General features: G+C 60.4%; 1 protein-coding gene and 1 pseudogene across 1 annotated transcript; one reads left to right on the forward strand and one right to left on the reverse strand.

Moving 5' to 3' along the window:
• Positions 1–1,738: 1,738 nt before the first annotated feature.
• LOC109490413 lies at positions 1,739–6,057 on the reverse strand (annotated as a pseudogene).
• A 939-nt stretch (positions 6,058–6,996) lies between these two features.
• On the forward strand, positions 6,997–17,984 carry MIB2 (mindbomb E3 ubiquitin protein ligase 2). Its single transcript, XM_034671161.1, has 17 exons — positions 6,997–7,133; positions 8,124–8,277; positions 12,112–12,381; positions 12,463–12,634; positions 13,620–13,726; positions 13,811–14,005; positions 14,151–14,293; positions 14,400–14,507; positions 15,489–15,593; positions 15,675–15,837; positions 15,919–16,052; positions 16,136–16,284; positions 16,369–16,525; positions 16,612–16,772; positions 16,872–16,998; positions 17,100–17,333; positions 17,762–17,984. The coding sequence occupies exons 3-17, from the start codon at positions 12,135–12,137 to the stop codon at positions 17,942–17,944; spliced, it is 2,385 nt and encodes a 794-aa protein (XP_034527052.1). The 5' UTR covers positions 6,997–7,133; positions 8,124–8,277; positions 12,112–12,134; the 3' UTR covers positions 17,945–17,984.
• Positions 17,985–18,204: the final 220 nt, after the last annotated feature.

The following is an 18,204-nucleotide window of genomic DNA, read 5'->3' on the forward strand; positions in this document are numbered from 1 at the left end:
GATGTCATGGCACGCTCACCGCATCCTTCTTCAGTGCTCATGGCGAGGGAGGGTGGCTGGTCTTCCCACTATGGCTGCTCCCACTAGGATGTCCACATGGATCATCGTATGTGACACCCACATCGGCTCCTACTGCCACTGGACCGATGGGCTTATCTATCCGTTGAGCGCCTCCTCTTTGTCGGGAAGGTCCTCGATGTCTGCCTTTTCCCCGTCGTTACTCCTACTGCTCAAGATTGTAATTCTGAGGGAGTAACTTGTACTCCTACTATGTGTCGCTTTAATGTCAGAGATGGACTCCTACTACGTCTCTTTTTTCCTTTTAAGAGGAGATCTAGAAGTGTGCCCCCTGCCTGGAGAGTCACCCCTCTAGAACGGCGAGAAGAGCTGGAGACATGATCTGCTCCTTCCTGGTTTCTCTTATGGTTTTTTTTTCCTCTCTAAAAATGATGTTTCTTCACTGGGTGTTCTTTTCTTTAACCACGTCGCTGTCTGCTTCTCCTGCGTCTCGTGGTGCCAGACTATCGCGCTCCTTATGGACATATTCGTCCACCTCTTTGGTAACCCTGTCCGTGGCTTTTCTTCTTCCCTTTGTCTATTACGTAACAGCTGCTGTGCTTCTTTTCCGCAGAAAGCTTCCTGTTTTTGGCAGATCCAGCGCCTGCTGGGCCCTCGTCTTCACTGTCTCCTGGCCCAGAAGCACCGTCCCCGCTCCCTCCAGGGAGGGTAGCCAGTGCACAGGGCTGCATCCCTTTGCGGGGGCTTTTGTTGCTTTCAGGGTGCATCTCTGGCTCTGTGACAAATGTTGACATCCAGTAGTAATGATTTATTTGAGAGAAAGTGCGCGCACACACAGGCACGAGGGGGAGAGGGAGAGAGAATCCCAAGCAGACTCTATGCCCAGTGCCGAGTCTGACATGGGGCTTGATCCCATGACCCTGAGATCTCGACCCAAGCCAAAATTAAGAGTTGGAGGCTCAACTGACTGAGCCCCCCCAGGCGCCCCCAGTCAGAAGCATTTGTGTCAGTGGTGTCACTTGATTCCCTGTTCTTGGGTCGCCTCAGTTTCCCTCTGCTCGTTTCGGGAACCGGACAGGGACTTCCAGGGCATGCAGCTCCAACATTCCCACTGTCTTTGTCATTCCTCATCACCATAAATTTACTTCTCTGAGGCAAACAAGGGTCATCTCCTCTGTCAGCATCTTCTGTGGCCTTCTTTTCTTTTTCTGGAAAACTGTCACCAGTATTGTTCCATTCTCTCTTGTTCCAACTTCTGCTTTTCTTTTCTTTTCTTTCTTTCTTTCTTTCTTTTCTTTCTTTCTTTCTTTCTTTCTTTCTTTTCTTTCTTTCTCTCTCTCTCTTTCTCTTTCTTTCTTTCTTCCTTCCTTCCCTCCCTCCCTCCCTTCCTCCTTCCTTCCTTTTTTTTTGTATTTTTAAAGATTTTATTTATTTGACAGAGAGAGAGAGAGAGCACAAGCAGGGGGAGCAGCAGAGGGAGAGGGAGAAACAGACTCCTGGCTAAGCAGGGAGCCTGATGTGGGGCTTGATCCCAGCACCCCAGGATCATGACCTGAGCCAAAGGCAGACACTGAATTGATTGAGCCACCCAGGCGCCCCCAACTTCTGCTTTTCATATTCCATTTTTTAAATAGATATTTTTAAAGATTTTATTTATTTATTTGAGAGAGAGCAAGAGAGAACATGAGCAGGGGGAGGGGCGGAGGGAGAGGGAGAAGCACACTCCTTGCTGAGCAGGGAGCCCAGCGTGGGGCTCGATCCCAGGACCTCAGGATCATGACCAGAGCTGAAGGCAGACGCTGAACCGACTGAGCCACCCAGGCTCCCCTCATGTTCCAGAACCTTCTTGAATCCAAGCTAGAAGAGTCCTGTGTTTTACTGCAGCTGTCTGTGGAGGTTCCTGCTTCACAGGGAGGCCACAGGTGAATACTGCTGGTCCCTGATGAAGGTGGCCTTTGCCTCCGACTCTGGGGAGGTGCCAGAAGTCCTGGAGGTTCTGACCACCAATTAGGAGGCTGAAAGTCACCTTGCAAGGGACCACAAGCAGTCCCGTGCTGATAGACAAACTGGTACACTGGCCCCATCGCCAAATTAACTGGGTGGTCCACCAAAGCTGTGATGCTGTGGTTAAATAGATGCCTGTTGTCAGGGGCAACTTCCCGGCTGTCTGGACTGCTGCCGTCTCCAGGAGGAGGAGCCATGTCCTTTGGGCCTGATGTTGATGGCACCATGGCTGAACTGGGGGGTGGGGGGTAGCATGGGGTTGCAGCTGACCCTTGTCGTCTTGTCATGCATCTTGTCAATTTGGCACCATTCCTAGTGGTTGCTCTACCACAGTGGTTTGCTCTCCGAAGCTTCTTTTTGGTCAATCCATGCTTGAGCCAATGCACTCCAGTCAATCCAGATGCTTATGGTACTGGAATAGCTGCACCCAAGGTGGCTGGTTCGAGGGCCACTGATGCCACGGCGGACCACCCTGACCCCACAGCCTAACTTCTAAATTTATTTAATTTTCAATCTCAGAGGTTCGCCTTCTGTGTAAAATTAGGTTGATTCAGACTACAGCTCGGAGCGTGGCAGCGAGGTCACTTGCGCCCTCCCCAGTTCTGGAACACGTGGTCACCACGTTTCCTGTAATGCCTGTCTAACCCTACAACGCTGCCGCTTCCTTCACAAACAAGATCCAGTGTAACTCAACCCTAACACCGCTTACGTGGAGATAGCATCGGATCTCACAGGCTAACGGGGCAGTCCCACAAGACCAACACCACCCTCCCCAAACTCACTTAAGATGCCAGGTGAAAGTCCAGGTTGTCACCTGTGTTTCTAACCAACTGGCTATAAATTAAAGGTTCCTACAACCCCTTGGGTTCTATTAATTTGCTAAAGGGGCTCACAGAACTCAGGGAAATATTTTATTTACTAGATGACTAGCTTATGATAAAAGGCTCAGGAACAGCCCGATGGCAGATCTACATGAGGTCAGGGATGGGGGAAGGATACGGAGCCTCCGTGCCCTGTCCAGGCACACCTCCACGTGTCCACCAACCAGAAGCTTCATAACTCTCCAGACCCTGTCCTCTGGGGTTTGTTTGGAGACTTCATAACAGGAGCATGATTGATTAAGCTGTTGGCCACTGGAGAATGGGCTCAATCCCAGCCCCTCTCCCATCCCTGGAGGTCAGGGGTGAGACTGAGTTCCAAGCCTCTAATCACATGATCTCACCCCACCCATCCCTAGGAGCATGAAAATTTTTAAAGGGAAACCTCACTAGAGTGGACTGTTGATGCTAGAATGGGAAGCTGGAAGGAACTGTACCCCTCAATCTCAATTACAGGAAGAAGTGTCTCCCCAGGGAAGAATCATCAGTAGGAAAGAACCATCAATTACAGACCCCAACAGGAAAAGATGTACACTGCCTCTCCTACAAGAAATCCACTGCCCCTGTGGCTCAGCCAGTGAGAAAGCATCATCAACCTGACCTCCCGCTTCTCTCCGATGGGCTTTCATTCAAAACAACCCTCCCGGGGCGCCTGGGTGGCTCAGTCGGTGAAGCATTGGCCTTCGGCTCAGGTCATGATCCCAGGGTTCTCTGCTTCTCCCTCTGCCCCTCCCCCCGCTTGTGCTCTCTCAGTCACTCTCAAATGAATACAATCTTTAAAAACAAAACAAAACAACTCTCCCAACCTATCCCCGCTCCAGAAAATAACCATCCTCTTTGTTCTCTGGATTTGCCTGTAGTTTTCCCACAGCTCGTAGGTCCCGAATTGTGATTCTCTGTTATTCCCAAACAAACCCATTTTTTTGGGTAAAATAACGGTTTTATTTTTAAGGTTAACAAAGACTTCCCAAACATCACCTTATTAACATAAAGTCAGATGTGACTGAAAGAGGCTTTTTATGAGTATCAAAACACACCTTTATGTCTTTTTTCACTTAGGAAATTCAAAGGTTTTAGGAGCTTTGTGCTAGAAACAGGGGATGAAAACCAATTGTACATTTCTTTTTTTTTTTTAAGATTTTATTTATTTATTTGACAGAGATAGAGACAGCCAGTGAGAGAGGGAACACAAGCAGGGGGAGTGGGAGAGGAAGAAGCAGGCTCATAGCAGAAGAGCCTGATGTGGGGCTCGATCCCATAACGCCGGGATCACGCCCTGAGCCGAAGGCAGACGCTTAACCGCTGTGCCACCCAGGCGCCCCCCAATTGTACATTTCTTGTTATAAGTCACAAGATCACAGAGGTTAACTGATCAACAGAAGGGATGGATGGTAAATTTAAGGATATCTACGAGAAAAAAACTAGGTTAGAGAATAAAGTTACACGATTAGTCCAAGAAGTCCAATGAGAATCTGAGAAACAAGGATCCCATCAAGAGCAAACCCAGGGGGTGCCTGGGTGACGCCGCCCGTTAAGTGTCTGGGTCCTCATCTCAGGGTCATGAGATGGAGCCTTGAGTGGAGCCCCATGTCGGGCTCCACTTGGAGCATGCAGTCTGCTTGGGTTTCTCTCTCCTTCTCCCTCTGTGTATGTTCTCTCTCAAATAAATAAATCTTTAAAAAAGAGAGAGAGAGCAAACACATGAAAATAGAAGGGGATTTTTTTTTTTTTTAAGTTCCCAAACCAAAGGAAGGACAAGATCCTCCAGGATGAAGAGAACTGTGTGCACAGAACAGAGTGAGGCTCACACCAAGGCATATCGCTGTGACATGTCGGAGCACCAAAGATAAAGAGAAGATCCTAAAAGCTTTCAGAGAGAACGAACAGATAAGAAACAACAGACCAGGAAAAGGAAGAGTTTTGGATTTCCCAACAGCATCCCTGGAGGCTGGAAGCAAAACGTTGCGACTGGAGACATGTTGAAGGTAAAGTGTTCCCACGCTAGAATTCTATACTCTGCCAAACCATCAATCCGAGACGAGCATGGAATAAACCTATTTCAGACACGTACCCTTTCCAGAAAGCTACTCGAGGGCTGACCTGAGCGAAATGAGAGCGTAAACCGAGACGGAGCTGGCCGATTCCAGGGAAGAGCTCGTGCGCAGGAGCCGCCGGATGGCAGCTGAGGACAGCTCGAGACAGGGCGGTGCGGTGGGTTCAGAGGGGCGAACGGGGGCGGAGGGCTCCAGGAATTAAACAGAGCCAGTGCGTTTGAACCTTCGGGCAATGTTACCGATAGGCGTGTGGCAAAAACGTCAGAAGAAAACCGTCGCCGGCTGCCTCTCACATCAAGGCATGAGAACACCACGAGGAGCCTGTGAGCTCAGGAGAAAAAGCCGGAGCCAGGGCGGAGGGCTAGGGGGCCGGCGACCACCCGGGGCCGGTTCTGCGGCGCTGTCTGGACAGCTCAGTGCTCAGGCCGCGCGGCAGGTCCACCATGTCCGCAGTGGAAACCCCAAAGCCCAGCGGCTCGGTGTAGACACGGAGGTTTCCATCGGTGGAGGGCTACGAGCACCGAAAAGAACTTGCCGCGGGGGTGAACGGCAGGGGGCCGCTGCTCTTCACTGCGAGGCTTCGGTTCTGCGGGAATCAAAGCCACATACTGGCGTCACTCTGATTTTAAAACAAATCCGGTCAGAAGGACTCCGTGGCGAGGAGGCCTCAGCTCTGCGCCGCGGAGGCCCGCCTTTGCCGGCCGCAGCCTCCGTCTCCACGGCAACGGGCCGCGTCTCCAAGCGGAGCCCCTCAGAACGGCGCCACGTAGGGTCGACGCGAGGGTGACGCACTTCCGGCTAGGGCCACGCCCCCTCCAGCGGGGGGCGTGACCGCAAGTTCCGCGCGCCGGCCGCGCTGGACTCCGGGTTCCGGCGGGGTCGCCCGTGTTGCTCGGCCCGCACGAGCCCGATCCTCGGTGGCCTCCGGAGCGCCACAGTTTCGGAGCCCAAGCGGACAAGGAGCCCGGCTCCTTCCCGTCCAGGCTCACGCTGCTCGGCTCCGCGCTCCCGGTCCCCGGCGTGGTGACAGGTCCGCCGAGGCCGCCGCCTTTTGACAACGTGTACCACACGCTGCCCGGCGTGAACGCGCCCTCCGTCCGCATTTGGCGCGGAGGCGAGCCCGGGCCCTTCCCGGGAGCAGAGCAGGAGGCTTCCCCGTCGCTGTCGGGGCACGGGCCGGGACTCCCTCCCTCACGCCCCGCCTCCTGCGGCCGCGTGCGTCACCGCCGCTGCTGGGCCTCCTGGGAGTTGTGGTTCGGACCCGCCCCTCCGGATCCGGCGAGAGCGGGCTGCAGACTACAACTCCCGGCAGGCCCCGCGGCGGCCCCAGGAGCCCCGAGCTCGGGGTCCTCGGCTGTCTCAGCCGGTGGTCTCGGCGCGGCAGGGCGACCTGGCTGTCGGGGGCTGAGCCGCAGAGGGGCCGCAGGCAGGCTGCCACACACACCGAAGCGGTTGGCAGGCCGCTGGCAGATAGACTCGGCGCTTCTCTGGCCCTGGAGCCCCCAGGCCGAGCGGGCGGGACGCAAACTTCCGGGCAAGTGGAGGGGTCGACGGGGGCACTAGGGTCTGGCCGCGACCGGGGCCCGGGCGGCTTCCCGAGGAAGGGGGATGGGATGGCAGGAGGCGGGGCGGACCCGGGCGGGTGGGGCGGGGTCACGCTTGGGGGTGCGGGCGCGCCCTGCCCAGTCCGGCCCGGCCCGCCCCCGCTGTCCCCGCGGAGCCTCGGCCCGGGCACAGCGCCGGGCCCTGACGACTGCAGCGCCCGGCCGCCAGCCCTCCGGCTCCACTCCCGGCGGCCGGTCGTGTTCGGGCGCTGCGGCTCCTGCGCGCACCAGACTGATTCCTGCAGCAGGAGCGAGGCCGCCAGAGCCCAGGGAGCCCTGCAAGGCGGGAGGCAGGCCCCCGGGGCCCCACTTGGTGTCGCGGTGTTGGCGGGGGAATGGACATGTAGACAGCGGGCAGCCCAGGAGCAGTCGGGTCGGCTCCGTCCGCCCGCCGCGGTCTCGTCGGAGGTGCTAACTGTGCGTCTTGGCATCTCCCAGGCGCCACAGGGTTGGATGGCTCAGGGCTTGCGCTGAAGTTCAGCAAGGCTAGAGGCCAGCCCCCAAGTCTTCAAGCGTCAGGGCTGCAGCCCAGCAGGCTCAAGGCGGGCAGGGGGGGCGACTGGACGGCCAGACAGGTGAGCTCTTGACGGGCTTGTGGTGTGATAGTTTGGATTTGGCTGTTTCATCCTGTGGATTCTGTTTGATGCCATGTCAGAGGAGTTTTGGTTGTTTTTGCGTGTGTGTGTATGTGTGTGTGTGTGGGTGATAATTCTGCTTGCCAGTCCTCTGCGTTCAGAACCGATCGAAGAAATAAGGAGAGGTGCCAAACGGGCTTCTTCCTGGTGGGCACCTGTGGGGCTGGGGATGAGGCAGGCCGAATGCAAGCCTTGGCAAACCCAGTCCTTCCTGGCAGGTGCCCTCCTGGCCTGTTGCTCCAGATGCAACAAGTATCTGAATGCCTTGATCCCGCGCAGAGTCGCCTTGTGCAGTGGTTGGGGTGTGACACCCCAGTCTGCAGGGTGCCTGAGGGCTTCCATCTCAGGGCCAAGATTCAGGCGATGACAGCCCTGTACTTCCTTTGGGCCTTCTGCCAGCAGGTATCTTCGTGCTGGGCCAAGTTGGGTTTCCTAGGTGCTCTGTCTCAGGGCTTCCGTCCAGTCCCTAATGGGCCAGACTCCCCAGCACCCAGGATGTCCACCTTTGTCTTGGCCAGACCTGCCACATGACAGGAGCCCGTGATTGACCAAGTTTTGCCAGTTGATTTTGCCCCACATGGTGTCGATTGAAACAGCATCATCAGGCACAGCTGGAGGCGCAGGGAGAGGAGTGGCAGCGCCTGTCGCATGTCATGTCAGCGTCACGTAACTGTATTCTTCTGAATAAAGGCAATTTGCCAACTTCCTAGCTAAATGGGATTTAATCTTGATGGCTTTTAAAAGTTTTTCCAATAAAATATTCACAAATAGGGAAAACCTCTTATTTCTACACTGTCCTAATGTATGCTGGCAGTTCCTTGAGACAAGAGAAACTAGTACCCAACAGAACAGACCCAGATGTCTGCCTGTTTGGTTGAGGTGGTCAATGCTAGACGTGTAAAACTGCCTTTTAAAAACCATTTTCTCCAGACTTGCTTGCTGGCTGCCTGTGTGGTTTGCTGTGTTCTGTGTCGGCATGGCTGCTAGTTTCCAACAGGAAACCTTGGTGGCTGTCCAATTTGTGACCCAAGAAGTAGCCGCTAAGTGCCTGGAATGCTGACTCGAGGCTGGTTTGTGTTCTAAGGTAAGTTAAGTTTTGCTAAGTGTGCATCTGTCTCTTGAGTCCTCATGCGCTGACTGAGAGGTTTTTTTTTTGTTTTTTGTTTTTTGTTTTGAGAGAGACCGTGCGCGTGCGTGCTCGCGTACCAGTCGGGGGGAGGGTCAGAGGGAGAGGGAGTGAGAATCTTAAGCAGGCTCCCTGCTGAACGGGGAGCCTAACACAGGGCTCGATCTCACAACCCTGAGATAATGATGTGAGCCGAAATCAAGAGTCGGACGCTCAACTGCCTGAGGCACCCAGGCGCCCTGCTTCAGGATCATTTTAAACATCTGTAGTGACAGCTTCTGTGGGGGTTTGGGTGCCAGGCAGGGGTATGGCCGGTAAGCTCTGAGGAAGATGTCAGAGTACGGGATTTCTGGCAAAGGAGGAAAGAGAACTCTCTGGGTGAATACCCCACTGAAATGGGTCCTCCCTTCCTCTGTAGCCTCTCTTGGTCTGGTCACTGCCTCCTGACTCCTGACCCTGGTCCATTCCCCATCCCTTCCCCACACACCCCGGTGGGACCTGCTGAAGGAAAGTAGTGAGCCCTAATACCGGGAGGGCTGGGCACCTGATGTCACGAGCACGCTCAGCACTTGCTGGGCCCCAGGGACAGCAGTGACAAAGACCAGGCGGAGAGGTGGGTGGGGAGAAGGGATGGAGAGACCCGGAAAGCTACCCAGCCCACTGTGCTAGAGTGCCATGCCGGGACGCTTCCGAGACCCAGGAGCTGGGTGGACGTGTAGGAAGGGACAGCAGAGGGGTGTTGTGGGGGCTCTGTTCAGGCCTGAGCTGGGGTGACACCATGCTGGATGGAGACGCTAAAGCAGGGGGTAGATCAAGACCTGTGGATCGGTGCTGGAGGGGAGGAGGCAAGGAGACTCGTAGGGCTGTGGGGATCTCCGGGTGTGAGCGCACCAGGCGCTGGACAGAAGCGCCTCTCGCCACAGGCTGGACTGCTCTGCTGCTCCATGTGGGGCTGTCACTGGCTGAGGAGGCCCAGACCTGGCTTCTCACAGACCCTTCCAGGCTCTTCTCCACCCTGCTCTTCATTCTCTGCCCTGTTGCCATAGGGCAGGGCCAGGCGTGCGTGGGCCACAGCCTGCTCTCCTTCAAGGTGCCCCCCGCCCCCGTGTCTCGTTGGAAATGACCCTGTAGCATGTGGCCAGTGGATCCATAAGGCCAGCGGGTGAGCAGGTGTGGTGGCTGCCGGGCGGGCTGAGAGGCTGGCTGCAGAATGGCCCGTGGCACTTGGGTCCTTTCCTGCTCTGAGTCCTTTACTTCAGGGTGGAGCTGGTTTCTGGGCTCAGCAGATGGGGTACCCCGGCTGCAGGGACCTTTCCTTGGGCCTGTCTGTCTGCCCACGCGTGTTGGGCTTGTGGTCGCTTGGGAGGAGGCGCACTCTGGCTGAGCGTAGCTCAACCGGAGCCCATGGGAAGGGCAAGGAGTAGCTCAGTGTGGCCCCCGCGGCCAGTTCTGGTGGGTTCCCAGCGTGCGGGAGGATCTGGCAGAGGTGGGCAGGGTAGGGGTGGGGCCTGTATACGAAGGGGCACGCCACAACTCCAGCAGCGGGCCACCGGCTCAGGCCGTGCTGCTCTGCCCAGGTGACACGTCTGTAGCCGCTGCTGCTGGGGGAGCACTAGGCGGGAGCCCGCCGTTCCTCACCGGCAAGGTAGCAACCTTGGCCGCCTCCCCTTGTCTGGAGCTCGTGAGCACCAGAGAGTCACAGGCGTTCTCGGGGGGCGTTCTTGCTGTGGGCGTTCTCCGGGGGGCCTGGGCTCGGCTGTGCTCTGTGGGAGAAATCAGAAGCACTTGGTACTGCAGGCTGCTGTGGCCCCGGGCCCAGGTGCCCCGTCTTAGCAGGGGCGAGACCAGAAGGGAGGGCAGCTGAGAAGGGACAGAACGGGGAAGCAGAGTGACCCAAGAGGTGAGGCGCTACGCGAACGAGCAATGATGAGTTTCTTTGCAGAAAGTCTCCTAACTAGTCCGTGGGTTGGGAAGGTTTATCCTTCCAGAACACCCACCTGCAGAAGCCCCCGGAGGTCCTGCCTGGGCGGGGTGAAGAAGCCGCTTCCACAGGGAGCCTGTCCAGGAGGGAGGAGAGTTTGCAGAAGTCGGAGCTGGCTGGGTGGTGTACCCCTGAGAATCTGAGGGGGTCGTTGGCTCAGACACCAGGCTGGGCATGGACTGAGGTCCAGCCCTATGGGCAGTGCCCCTACCCTGCCCACCCTGTGCTGGACACAGGTTTCAAAGTGGAGCTGGGCAGAGGGAGGGCGCCAGATGGCCCGTGGGGCTTGGCCCCTGCCCGTTGCAAAGCCTGGCTGCCACAGTTCTCACTGCACCCCAGCCGGCCTCAGTCTCCCTCCAGCCTCCTGGGAGCCCTGTGAGGAGATAGCCAGGTTCACACCCAGCCCTGCCTCGGACAGGGCCCCAGGCCCGCTGCTTTTCCAGCCTCAGAGCCCTGCTGGCAGCATGGCAGACCGTCTTCCAGGCCTGGAGTGCTGCTTGCCCTCTTGCAGTCTGGGAGTCCCTGCGTCCTCTCCAAGTCCTGTTGATTTTCCCTCTTAACTGTCATTCAAATCCAGTTGTGTCATTAATTAAAAAAAACTTTATTGAAGAAACATATAATACAGGTCCCAAGTCATAAGTGATCAGCACGGAAACAGCACCCAGATCAGGAAATAGCACGTTCCTGGGTCCCAGAGCCCCCACGGCGGCCTCCACCACCATCTCCGTGCTTTGTGAACTTTTTGTGAATGGATTCAGATAGTGAACACGAGGGCGCTTTCCTTCAACATCTGCAGAGCTCTGCCCCCAGATTCTGGCTGTGTATAGCGTGGGGTTCGTGCTCCCTTGGGGGCAAATCACATCTCAGGACCCAGTTCATCCTTGAGGAGATGGGGAACGGTGTTGCTGTGAACACAGGCTCCCCTCCCCGTACAGTCTGGAGTGGGTGGGCTGCAGTTCTCCAGAGAAGACCCCAGAGTGACTCGAGGCACTGTCCGCTGACCGAGGGTAGTGTCCCACTTGTGAGCAGCGGCCTGGTGACCAGAACCCTGGTTAGTCTTTGGGCAGGCGCACCTGTGCCAGTGCTGTGCCCCTTTACCTTGGGGCGCCTGTTCCCTATGAATCTGAGTTCGCTGCACGCCGTGGGGACAGGCCCCCTGTGGGCAGAGCTGTCTTCTCGGGTCTGCGGCCTTTTCAGTCTCTTAGTGGTGTCTTGATGGACGCTGGTTCCTGACGTTGGCGCAGCCCAGCTTACCAACTGGCTGCATGAAAAAGAGTGTTTTCTTCTGAAAGCTTTATTGTCTTACCTTTCATGTCGGTATCTGAAATCCAAGTCAGTTAATTTTAGGACAGGTATGTTTGATGGGCCACTGTGTGCCAAGCACCCAGAACTGATCTCTCATCACAGGTGGACCCTCTGTGGGCATTTGTCAGGTCTTGTTCCCTGGGGGCTGCCATCCTGTCGCCAGCACTGCCCCCCCTACTTCTGCTCGTGCTCACCACGAGGCAGGATCTCATAGTGGCTGGAGGGTCTTTCCACAGAGGTGCCTTCCTTTCCTCCAGGGCAGGTGCCATTTACACCTCTGAGACTAGTCCCCCCCTGCTGCCCTGGTGGCCAGGTGAGCCTCCTTTGGTTTATAGTGCAGGCGCTTACCACCCTTCTCTCTGCCTCAGGGCATTTGCACAGGTCCTCCTCCCCCTCCCTGCCTGGATCTCCCAGACTTGTTCCCACCTGTCTCCCTGGCAGCCCTCCCAGAACTGGCGAGAGCCTGTGTGGCCTTGATGTGGCCTGAGGGTGCCATCTGCCTGCAGGTCCTGGAGCAGTCCTGCCCACCATGGACCCAGACCCCCAGGCAGGCGTGCAGGTGGGCATGCGTGTGGTGCGCGGCGTGGACTGGAAGTGGGGCCAGCAGGATGGCGGTGAGGGCGGCGTGGGCACAGTGGTGGAGCTTGGCCGCCATGGGAGCCCCTCGACCCCTGACCGCACGGTAGTCGTGCAGTGGGACCACGGCACCCGCACCAACTACCGCGCAGGCTACCAGGGCGCGCACGACCTGCTGCTGTACGACAACGCCCAGATCGGTGTGTGCGGAGGCTGCAGGCCCCGGGGGTGGGGGTGGGGCAAAGGCCCCCCCGCGCTCCCTGACCCTGCCCTGCCCCCAGGCGTCCGCCACCCCAACATCATCTGTGACTGCTGCAAAAAGCACGGCCTGAGGGGCATGCGCTGGAAGTGCCGCGTCTGCTTCGACTACGACCTGTGCACGCAGTGCTACATGCACGACAAGCACGAGCTCGCCCACGCCTTCGAGCGCTACGAGACCGCTCACTCCCGCCCGTGAGTTCGCCAGCGCGGGCCCCGAGGGGTCAGGGCCCTGGCGGCACTGGGTCCTGGCTTGCCGCACCCCGGGCCTCGTGACAGGCACACGCGACACCTGAACAGGCCTTGGCCTCGGAGGGCTGGGGCTGCCCCCCGCCCCTCCCGGCCACGCACTCCCCAGGCTGCAGCTCAAGCCCTTCCTGAGCCATTTCCTGGAGCGGTGGCCGAGGTCACCGTCACTCCGGAGGCTTGGTCATTGACACCAGCCCCCACCCCCTGTGGAAGGTAGCCCTGTCCACTGGAGCAGGTCTGCAGAGGTGGGTGCTGCGGATGGGGTCTCCGTCCTGGCACCAGCCCTAGAGCCAGATGTGGCTGGCCCCCCAGTGCAGCTGTGGTGGGGGCGGCGATGACCTGTGTGTGGCCGTCCGGCCAGCATCCCTCGTGGAGCCCCGGGCAGCCCGTGCTGGGAACTGACCCAGAGGCACAGCTGGGAGACCCTGTTGGCCTGCCGAGGGGACTCCATCACTGGGGGTGAGGAGGTGGCGGGGGTAATGAAGCTGGGAGGATCTCCTGGGCTGGGGTGGCCTCCCAGAGGCCCCACCCACAAAAGGCTGCCATCCTCGCCTCCCGGACACGTCCCATGGCTCGTGGAGGGGCAGTACGTGTTCGGTTCCAGCTGCCTGCTGGCCAGAGCGGGAGCAGGGATCAGCTGTCCGGGCGCTTCTGGGCAAGCCTGTGCACCTCATTATTTCTTTGTGCCTAGCCCTTCTCTGGGCCAGACTGTGCACTGAGCTCTGGGGACAACCCTAACTGCAAGGGGCTCATCAGGAGGCAGCAGGCGTGGAGGGAGGACCGCATAGGGAGGCCGTGCTGTGAGGGGGCCTGGAGTGGAGGCCGCTGACCGGCCAGGCCGGCCATACTCCGGCGAGAGCTGGGTGGGGCAGAGGGCTTGAGCCCTTGCCTTGCTTCCCGCGTGGCCCAGGACGCGCTCACTCTCTTGCAGGGTCGTGCTGAGTCCCCGCCAGGGCCTCCCAAGGACCCCGTTGAGGGGCATCTTCCAGGGGGCGAAGGTGGTGCGGGGCCCTGACTGGGAGTGGGGCTCGCAGGACGGTGAGTGCGGACCTGGGCTGCCGCTGGCTGTGGCTGAGCTTCACTGCACGGGCTTAGCCTGCGATGGGGCCCTTGTCTCCCCAGGAGGGGAAGGGAAGCCAGGCCGAGTGGTGGACATCCGTGGCTGGGACGTGGAGACAGGCCGGAGCGTGGCCAGCGTGACATGGGCCGATGGCACCACCAATGTGTATCGCGTGGGCCACAAGGGCAAGGTGGACCTCAAGTGTGTGGGCGAGGCGGCTGGTGGTTTCTACTACAAGGAGCACCTCCCAAGGCTTGGTAGGGTCTGGCCCCAAGGACACCACCCCTGCCTGCCCAGCTGCCCTCCTGCCCTGGCTCGGTCCTGGGGCAGCGCTGCACGTGGGGGGCCTGGGAAGTTGCCAAGGGGAGGGACGCCGCTGAGGGGGCCTGTTGCCGCCCCCAGGCAAGCCCGCGGAGCTGCAGCGCAGGGTGAGTGCTGATGGCCAGCCTTTCCAGCACGGGGACAAGGTGAAGTGTCTGCTGGACACAGACATCCTGAGGGAGATGCAGGAAGGCCACGGCGGGTGGAACCCCAGGATGGCGGAGGTGAGCCGCCCCACCTGCTGAGCCCCCTGTACCTTCCCCTCCCCACATCCTCTGGACCCCCAGCCCTCCCACTCCACCCAGCCACAGCCTCCATGACCCGCCACAGTTTATCGGACAGACGGGCACCGTGCACCGCATCACGGACCGTGGGGATGTGCGTGTGCAGTTCGGCCATGAGACCCGCTGGACCTTCCACCCTGGGGCTCTCACCAAGGTGCATGGGGGGCTGGGCTGAGCCCCGTCTGTTCGCTTCTGCACCCCCTCCACGTAGCTGATCGGCTCTGGGAATGCCTTTCTCCAGCCCTGAGGGAGCGGGAGGGCTTTGTGGGGGCCAGAGGGGCTGAGTTCCACAGCGGGAATCCAGGCACGAAGGGACACAGAGGAGGGTGAGGCGCTGGGGGCTGGCAGCCCACTGACCTTAATTCTGCTGGCCTAAGGAAGCCACTACAGCGTTACAGGTGGGAGGTGACTTTCTAAAATGCTCCCCACGGGTGTGGTGTGGGGAGGAGCATGTGGGGGGCAATGGAAAGGCCCTTTAGGAAGAGGGTGAACACAGTCCAGGATGGTTGGGACAGGGGTGGGCACAGTGAACTCTGGGAAACAGGGTTGTGCAGATAGGGGCCATGGGTGGAGGCATGTACCCCTAGCACTGGGCTCTGGACCTGGCGTCCTGGCCCCAGGGGAGGGGGGTGTCGTAAGACCCATGGTTTGCAGAGTAAGTCTTGTACAGGGGAGGGCACAGGTGTGGGGGAAGTGGCCAGGAAAGGTTTGGGGATGGGGGAGGAGTGGCCCCCTAACCCCCACTCCCATGGCAGTCTGACCCCGCCCCCTGGTTGTCCCAGGGCCCCACCCCCCACCCCTTGTGCTGGTCTAGACTGCCTGGGCCATGTTGCCTGCTTCTCCATCAGTGTGTAGGGACAGGCCCACCTTGGCCTTCACCCCGGAGTTGGCTTTGGTCTGGCCTGGATGGCACTGCCTGGCTGTCTCTCTGGCCGCCACCCTCATGGCTCTGGGACTGGCCCCCCAGGACTGCTCTAGGTCACATGTGACTCTCCTCCAGCTCTGAGGCAGGGGCTGGGGTCAAGTTCAGCTCTGCCTGTCCTGTGGAGCTCGGTGGCGGCGCGCTTCTGCTCCACAGCCCTGGGCAGCCACGCTTGCCTGGGGCGCCCGTCACGTGCCTCTCTCTGTCATTCAGCACAATGCCTTCTGGGTGGGCGATGTGGTGCGGGTCATCGACGACCTTGACACAGTGAAGCGGCTGCAGGCCGGGCACGGCGAGTGGACAGATGACATGGCCCCTGTGAGTGCCCCCGCTCCCACCCCCACCTCCCCTCCATCCCCCCCAGGAGGCCTGCCTGTGACCCCACTCTCTCCCGCTCAGGCCCTGGGCCGCATCGGGAAGGTGGTGAAAGTTTTCAGAGACGGTAACCTGCGTGTGGCGGTCGGCGGTCAGCTGTGGACCTTTAGTCCCTCCTGCCTGGTGGCCTACCGGCCCGAGGAGGACGCCAACCTGGATGTGGCCGAGCGCGCCCGAGAGAACAAGAGTGCGTGGGCCTGGCTTGGGCGGCGGGCGGGAGGCAGAGCCGCTCCTGGCCACCCCTGAACTCGAGCCCTGCCCCACCCAGGCTCCCTGAGTGTCGCCCTGGACAAGCTTCGAGCCCAGAAGAGTGACCTCGAGCATCCAGGGAGACTGGTGGTGGAGGTGGCCCTGGGCAGCGTGGGGGGGGCCCTGGACCTGCTGCGGAGGCACCCAGAGCAGGCGAGCTCCCGACACCCGACGCGTCCTCCCCATAGCCAGCCCGGGGGGGCGGGGCGGGGTCTGACCTGCAGACTCTCGGGCAGGTGGACAGCAAGAACCAGGGCAGGACCGCCCTGCAGCTGGCTGCCTACCTAGGCCAGGTGGAGCTGGCGCGGCTGCTGCTGCAGGCGGGGGCGGCCCTGGACCTGCCGGATGACGAGGGCAACACGGCGCTGCACTACGCCGCCCTGGGGTGAGGCCCGGCAGGGGCGTGGGGGCGGGGGGCTGCGAGTCCGGCTGGTGGGCATTGCGCTGGTCCTGCTTCCCCTTCCATCAGGAACCAGCCCGAGGCTGCCCGCCTGCTCCTGAGCTCCGGCTGCGGGGCCAACGCCCTGAACAACACCCGGAGCGCAGCCCTGCACGTGGCCGTGCAGAGGGGCTTCCTGGAGGTGGTGAGGGTTCTCTGTGAGCGCGGCTGTGATGTCAACCTGCCTGTAAGTGCTGGGTACCCTGGCCCCGGGCTCAAGCATACGACGGCATTTAGCTTCCTGCCGAGTGACCACTGGCCCCCCGCCGGCAGGATGCCCACGCTGACACCCCCCTGCACTGTGCCATCTCGGCGGGCGCAGGTGCCAGCGGCATCGTGGAGGTCCTCACCGAAGTTCCGGCCATCGATGTCACTGCCACAAACAGCCAGGGGTTCACCCTGCTGCACCACGCGTCCCTCAAGGGCCACACGCTGTGAGTTTGGGGTGTGCACAACCAGTGGCCAGGCTCCTGGTGCTGCTGGGCCACTCTGGGGACACTGCCGACCCCGGGCATGTCTCCCCACTCCCACAGAGCTGTCAGGAGGATTCTCGCTCGGGCACGACAGCTGGTGGATGCCAAGAAGGAGGATGGCTTCACGGCTTTGCACCTGGCCGCCCTCAACAACCACCGGGAGGTGGCCCAGATTCTCATCCGAGAGGTGTGGACACAGGGCCCTGGCCCAGCCCGGGGCCTCGGGGGTCAGGGCCCACCTGGGGTTCCTGGGCTGAGTCTGTGCCTGCTGCCTTTGCCTCTCCTCAGGGCCGCTGTGATGTGAACGTTCGCAACCGGAAGCTCCAGTCCCCACTGCACCTGGCCGTGCAGCAGGCCCATGTGGGGCTGGTGCCGCTGCTGGTGGACGCCGGCTGCAGTGTCAATGCCGAGGATGAGGAGGGGGACACGGCCCTGCACGTGGCACTGCAGCGTCATCAGCTGCTGCCCCTGGCGGCTGATGGGGCCGGGGGGGACCCGGGGCCCTTGCAGCTCTTGTCCAGGGTGAGGAAGTGTGGATCTGGGTGCTGAAGAGGTGGGCCATAGTGCCCGGCTGCAGGCGACGGGCAGGGCCTGCGGGACTGTCCCCCTCCACTGGGGGTGTCTGACCAGGGAGCCAGGCCTTCTTGGGGGTGGTTTACTCTGGGGGGCTGTGGTTTGCCAGAGGCGTTTTCTGAGACCCAGTCACCGCAGCGTGGCCTGACCAGCCTGGGAAAGGGAATGGGGCGCGGTGGGAGTGGGGTAATGTCTGTCTGGGAATTTTTCCTGCCTGCCTCCCTCCTGTTTCAGCGGCCTCAGATGGCGAGGGGGTGCCCGTGCCTCTGACCCGAGGCCCGGGCAGCCGGCTGCTGGTAGAGCTCCCCTAAGGCCAGTGGGCCGGCCCTGGGGCCTGCTCCGGCGCCCGCCCTCACTGGCCTCTGTCTGCCGCCCAGCTACAGGCCTCCGGGCTCCCGGGCAGTGGGGAGCTGACGGTGGGCGCAGCGGTCGCGTGCTTCCTGGCCCTGGAGGGCGCCGACGTGAGCTATGCCAACCACCGCGGCCGGAGCCCGCTGGACCTGGCTGCCGACGGCCGCGTGCTTAAGGCCCTGCAGGGCTGCGCGCAGCGCTTCCGGTGAGCCCGGCGGGGGCGGGGGGCGCGCGGGCCCGGGAACCCCGGGGCCCTTTCAAGCCCCCCCTCCAACCGCAGGGAGCGGCACGCGGGCGGCAGCGGGGGCGCGGCCCCAGGCCCGAGGCTGGTGCCGGGCACCCCTAACACCGTGACGAACCTGCACGTGGCCGCACCGTCGGGGCCCGAGGCCGCCGAGTGCCTGGTGTGCTCCGAGCTAGCGCTGCTGGTGCTGTTCTCGCCGTGCCAGCATCGCACGGTGTGCGAGGG

This window comes from Ailuropoda melanoleuca, chromosome 11 (genome assembly GCF_002007445.2).
Source record: "Ailuropoda melanoleuca isolate Jingjing chromosome 11, ASM200744v2, whole genome shotgun sequence".
In the NCBI taxonomy this organism is placed as follows: Eukaryota; Metazoa; Chordata; class Mammalia; order Carnivora; family Ursidae; genus Ailuropoda; species Ailuropoda melanoleuca.

Bases quoted from the DNA above. Each gene is read 5' to 3' on its own strand.
- MIB2 (XM_034671161.1), top strand. From the start codon at position 12,135: ATGGACCCAGACCCCCAGGCAGGCGTGCAGGTGGGCATGCGTGTGGTG. The intron at 12,382-12,462 runs GTGTGTGCGGAG...CCCTGCCCCCAG, and splicing joins GTACGACAACGCCCAGATCG to GCGTCCGCCACCCCAACATC. The intron at 16,285-16,368 runs GTGAGGCCCGGC...CCCTTCCATCAG, and splicing joins CTGCACTACGCCGCCCTGGG to GAACCAGCCCGAGGCTGCCC.